The 6,000-nt window shown below is 36.1% G+C and overlaps 1 protein-coding gene across 1 annotated transcript in view; it reads right to left on the reverse strand.

The window, feature by feature from the left end:
• ANKAR (ankyrin and armadillo repeat containing) overlaps positions 1-6,000 on the reverse strand; it is a 72,527-nt gene that overhangs the window by 22,691 nt on the left and 43,836 nt on the right. Inside the window, exons 11-12 of the mRNA XM_011974254.1 lie at positions 3,506-3,747; positions 2,466-2,634 (exon numbers count right to left, since the gene is read on the reverse strand). Of these exons, the coding sequence (XP_011829644.1) occupies positions 2,466-2,634; positions 3,506-3,747 (411 nt within the window). The remainder of the gene's footprint in view (positions 1-2,465; positions 2,635-3,505; positions 3,748-6,000) is intronic.

A 6,000-nucleotide genomic window follows, 5' to 3' on the forward strand; every position in this document is an offset into this window, starting at 1 on the left:
GACTAATGATTTCAAGAAAAAAATGAGGTGATCTTTTAAGTTTTTCTCAGTTTGAAACTGAGAAAATTCTGTATGCTTTTGTTACATATTTGAGTTTCTGTGGCGGTGTCATAAGCTTTTGTTACTAACACAGAACAGGAAAGTTGGGTGCCATATGAAATCAGAAGCATTGTAGGAATGAAAGCATGTATACATGAATATATGTATATAAGAATGTGAATACAAGCAGCTACATGGGTGAAGGAAAGGCCTAAAACAAACCAAATTTAGCAAGGGTAGGCTTGCTCTGGACATAGAGACTCAGACTAAGGAGATGTTAACAAATCCATCTTTTCAAGAAACTATATGTGAATCTACTTTGGGACCATTTTAATACATGAAATCTTAGAGTAGCTCACATGGTAAAGAAGACACTGGAATTAATAATATGCCTTTTTGATCTCCTATACCTTAACAACCCAGCTAACATCCAAGAGGACTATTTGCTAAAGCACTAAAGTTATATAGGGGGGCTTACCTAAAAAGAAAAAAATAATTAAAATTTATTTTAAATTATCTTCGTTGGAGTGAGCAGATAATGTAGATTATGGTGTTGGAAAAAATACTTTTATTTCAATAATGTATTTCATACCATAGTTTTCCTTCATGAATGAACTCATTTGTTATTTATTTATTCAAATTGCTGCTACAATTTGTACTTTGTTACAGCATCTGGGATTGAGAAAAGGAAAACAGGAAGAGAAGATCTAGTCCCTATATTTAAATTTTAATTAGTTAGATAAAACACAAACAAAAAAAGAGATAAAGAATGACTATAAATGAGTAAAAATTATAGATTTAAAATATACATAAAAGTTGACCCTCTTTAATGTTATTCTTTTTTCCTTTTTTTTTTTTTAGATGGAGTCTCACTCTGTTGCCCAGGCTGGAGTGCAGTGGTGCAATCTCAGCTCACTGCAACCTCCGCCTCCTGAATTCAAGCAATTCTCCTGCCTCAGCCTCCCGAGTAGCTGGGATTACAGGCGTGTACCGCCATGCCCAGCTAATTTTTGTATTTTAGTAGAGATGGGGTTTCACCATGTTGGCCAGGCTGGTCTCGAACTCCTGACTTCAGTGATCTGCTTCAGCCTCCCAAAGTGCTGGGATCATAGGTGTGAGCCACTGCACCTGACCTCTAATGCTATTCTTAAAGGATAAAGTAGAGCATAGTAAGCGATGGAAGAACACTTGAATAGAGAGATCATAAGGAATTTGTTATGAAAGGAGAGGGCTTTCAAATGATGTCACCACACGATAGAAGTTATTAGAAGATGACACTTGCTTAAATTTGAAGTTTTAAAGTAAAGGAAAGATCACTTCTACATTCCCCTTATTCTTAAATCTTAACTTACATTTAACCAATATATTTATTTTGTATTTATTCCTGGTTAACTGGAAGAGGAAGCCAAATGATATACTGAGCAGGAAGAAAAAGGGCAAGTTCTTCTCAATTTTCTCTTCCCCCAAATTTGGGGAAAACCATATATTTGGAGCTTACACTGTTACATGTGCTGACTGGAATGAGATTATTCTTACAGAACCCAGGAGACCATTTGCAGTAGCTGCAGAAACTGCCTCATGGCTTTTGATGTTCTTGGTACTGAGATGCACTTTAGGAACTGATAATTGGCCTAATGCTTCCCGATAACCTTGAATTTTGACATCAAATATCTAACAAATCTGAAACCCTTGTTGTCACTTGCAAAATAGCTACCCATGATCAATATGTGTACTATTCACCCAAGGTAGCAAATACTCTCCTAGTCATATTGCATGTATGTTTAAAATCATCCATGCCAGTATTTTCATTGTAAACACGTCTAATTAAACTTTTTAAAAGAATATGCCTTTGACAGTCAATTATTTTTATAAGCCCAGCAGTTTAAATTTAACTGTTTTCTGCCGGGCATGGTGGCTCACACCTGTAATCCCAGCACTTTGGGGGACTGAGTCGGGCAGATCACAAGATCAGGAGTTTGAGACCAGCCTGGCCAACTGGTGAAACCCTGTCTCTACTAAAAATACAAAAATTAGCCGGGCGTGGTGATGCATGCCTGTAATCCCAGCTACTCAGGAGGCTGAGACAGAAGAATTGCTTGAACCCGGGAGGCAGATGTTGCAGTAAGCTGAGATCACTGCACTCCAGCCTAGGCAACAGAGCAAGACTCCATCTTGAGAAAAATAAAATAAAATAAAATAAAATAAAATAAAATAAAATAAAATAAAATTAATTTAACTGTTATCTACATAGTTTAGCAGTTAGGAAAAAAAAATTTGTGTTTTAGATATTAAGGTTATATTACACATGTTTAGATCTATTCAAAGACAGATTCAAGACATCTATTCATATAGGACAAGTCAAACCCCATGTTTGCTTCACTTAATATATCTGGTCATTATAAAATAATACAGAGATAGAAGCTCACCTGAATCAGAACTCAGAAATCTGATAAGATACGGGAGGCCTTTATGTTCTCTGACAGCTCTTTGGTTGTTTTCATTTCCTATACATAATACTCGTATGCAGTTCATTACATTTACTAGCACATTTTCTATGTTTAAGTTCAATAGATTTATCAGACTTGGGATTCCATTCTAAAAATAAACAAAAAATATTACATTTGAATTAGTTTAAGATAAATGTAATCTTTATTTAGAAATACAAGTTGGCTGGACGTGGTGGCTCACACCTGTAATCCCAGCACTTTGGGAGGCCGAGGCAGGCGGATCACAAGGTCAAGAGATCAAGACCATCCTGGCCAACATGGTGAAACCCAGTCTCTACTAAAAATACAAAAATTAGCCGGGCGTGGTGGTGCATGCCTGTAGTTCCAGCTACTTGAGAGGCTGAGGCAGGAGAATTGCTTGAACCTGGGAGGCGGAGGTTGCAGTGAGCCAAGATTGCACTATTGCACTCTAGCCTAGTGACAAAGAATACTGTCTCAAAAAAAAAAAAAAAAAAAAAAAAAAAAAAAAAAAAAAAAAAAAAAAAAAAAAAAAAAAGTTTTTAATCTTTTTTGCTTTAAATAACTATTTAGGAGAGACTGAGTGCCACAAACAAATGTGTCTACTGGTAAGATACATTATGTGACAGTTAATACAGCTATCTAAGTGAAGTAATTAAGATTAATTGAATATATTGCCCCATTAGGAAATATTTGCCATTGTACACACTGCACTGGTAATTGGTAAACAGCAAGAAGCAATCGACATATACTAACTTAAGAAAATACTCCCTCTTCTACTTCTGGACTGTACTCAAATGCCAACTTTTCAGTGGAGCATTTTTCATCAGGCACGCCCTCTCGCTCCCTCTTCCCTGCTGTATTCTTCCCTGAGAAGAATCATCCATGCCAGTATTTCTGGGAGTTTTGTCATTGAATAGCAAAGTGGGTTTCTATTTTTGTAACTTCTATATGAGGGAGTTATTGTCAGTCAAAAATAATGGTCTATGAAAAAAACTTACATATTTGGCAATAACATCCTTGTTTTCACATTGAGCAATATCATATAGAATGACAGCACAGCGAGAGTGTACTTCAGGCTCATCACAAACCAGTAGGTTGATTAGAGATGGAATGCCTCCTGCTTCTACCAAAGCACGCACTGCTCTTTTGTGGGTTGAGATATTACTCAGTAACCCAACAGTTTTGCACTGCAGTTTTATTTTGGAACTTTTTAATAGATTGATTAAGGCAGGAATGGTGCCTGTAATGAAAAGAGCAAAAAAATAAAAAAGCTTGAATTATTGGTAACCATTTTAGTCAATATATCATGGCAATATTTAAATAATATTTATGGGCATTATAATATAAATAATTATGAAATAATTATATAAAATATTTATAAAATTATCATTTGAAACTATATGAAGAAACCTTCCATCTTGTCTTTGGTATGGGCAGCTCTCATTGTTCATACATTTGATTTTCACAGAGCGTGATCATGCATTTTATGTTAGTAACCTTAAGCCACCATTGAAACACTGAATTCTGGCTTAAGATTATTGATAAATAAATTCTTTGTGCTACCACATGGTACAGTTCAGTTTTGGTTATTGCATCAACTTTGTATGGCACTGCTTATGCAATTATTTGAGCATTTTATTACATTTTATCCTTATTTTATACCAGCATGTGAAAAACAAAAAGTGCTGAATCTAGTAAAATGCAACATTAGTCTCATTAATTACAATTGGCTCAAAGATAGAAATCATTGGGCATGGTGAAAATAGAAAATCTGGCTTCAGTTTGATGCCTGTTATACTTACATCAATTCAATGATAAGCAGAAAGCACCTTATAGGACACACACAAAATGATAGAAAATATAATAGATATAATAAAGACCATATTTATTTAGCTACCTGAAATGAAACATCCCTCGTCACTTCTTTAAGTCTATAGTTCACCTTTTGGATATAGAGCTTTTTGTACAGATTTTCAGGAACATATTAGGGGACTATCTGTGATAAATCAAATTTTAATTTATTCTTTTAATATTTATGGAGCATCTCACGTGCGTTCAATAACCACACTACGGTAGTGGCTACCATATTGGACATTTTCAAATAGAACATTTTCTTTGTGTGTGTGTGTGTGTGTGTAGATAGACAGATAGATAGATAGATAGATAGATAGATAGATAGATAGATAGATAGATAGATAGATAGATGGAGATATAGATAGACATAAAGACAAAGACAGGGTCTTACTATGTTGCCCAGACTAGATAGATAGATAGATAGATAGATAGATAGATAGATGGAGATATAGATAGACATAAAGACAAAGACAGGGTCTTACTATGTTGCCCAGACTGGTCTCAAACTCCTGGGCTCAAGCTATCCCCCTGCCTTGGCATCCCAAAGTGCTGGGATTACAGGCACGGACCACCATGCCCAGCCGAACATTTTCAACATTTCAGAAAGCTATTCTGGACAGCGCTATTCTCAAAACAATCCTATGGGGTAGAGCCATTTTTTTTTTTTTAAATTATACTTTAAGTTCTAGGATACATGTGCACAACGTGCAGGCTTGTTACATAGGTACACATGTGCTATGTTTGTTTGCTGCACCCATTAACTCCTCATGTATGTTAGGTATTTCCCCTAATGCTGTCCCTCCCCCTGACCCCCATCCCTCGACAGGCCCTGGTGTGTGATGTTTCTCACCCTGTGTCCAACTGTTCTCATTGTTCAATTCCCACCTATGAGTGAGAACATGCGGTGTTTGGTTTCCTGTCCTTGTGATAGTTTGCTCAGAATGATGGTTTCCAGTTTCATCCATGTCCCTGCAAAGGACATGAACTCATCCTTTTTTATGGCTGCATAGTATTCCATGGTTTATATGTGCCACATTTTCTTAATCCAGTCTATCACTGATGGACATTTGGGTTGATTCCAAGTCTTTGCTACTGTGAATAGTGCTGCCATAAACATACGTGTGCATGTGTCTTTATAGTAGCATGATTTATAATGCTTTGGGTATATACCCAGTAATGGAATTGCTGGGTCAAATGGTATTTCTAGTTCTAGATCCTTGAGGAAACGCCACACTGTATTCCACAACGGTTGAACTAGTTTACACTTCAACCAATAGTGTAAAAGCGTTACTATTTCTCCACATCTTCTCCAGCATCTGTTGTTTCCTGACTTTTTAATGATTGCCATTCTAACAGATGTGAGATGGTATCTCATTGTGGTTTTGATTTGCATTTCTCTGACGACCAGTGTTGATGAGCATTTTTTCATGTGTCTGTTGGCTGCATAAATATCTTCTTTGAGAAGTGTCTGTTCATATCCTTTGCCCACTTTTTGATGGGGTTGTTTTTTTTTTTTTTCCTTACAAATTTGTTTACGTTCTCTGTAGATTCTGGATATTAGCCCTTTGTCAGATGGGTAGATTGCAAAAATTTTCTCCCATTCTGTAGGTTGCCTGTTCAATCTGATGGTAGTTTCTTT

This window comes from Mandrillus leucophaeus, unplaced genomic scaffold, assembly GCF_000951045.1.
Source record: "Mandrillus leucophaeus isolate KB7577 unplaced genomic scaffold, Mleu.le_1.0 Scaffold143, whole genome shotgun sequence".
NCBI lineage: Eukaryota > Metazoa > Chordata > Mammalia > Primates > Cercopithecidae > Mandrillus > Mandrillus leucophaeus.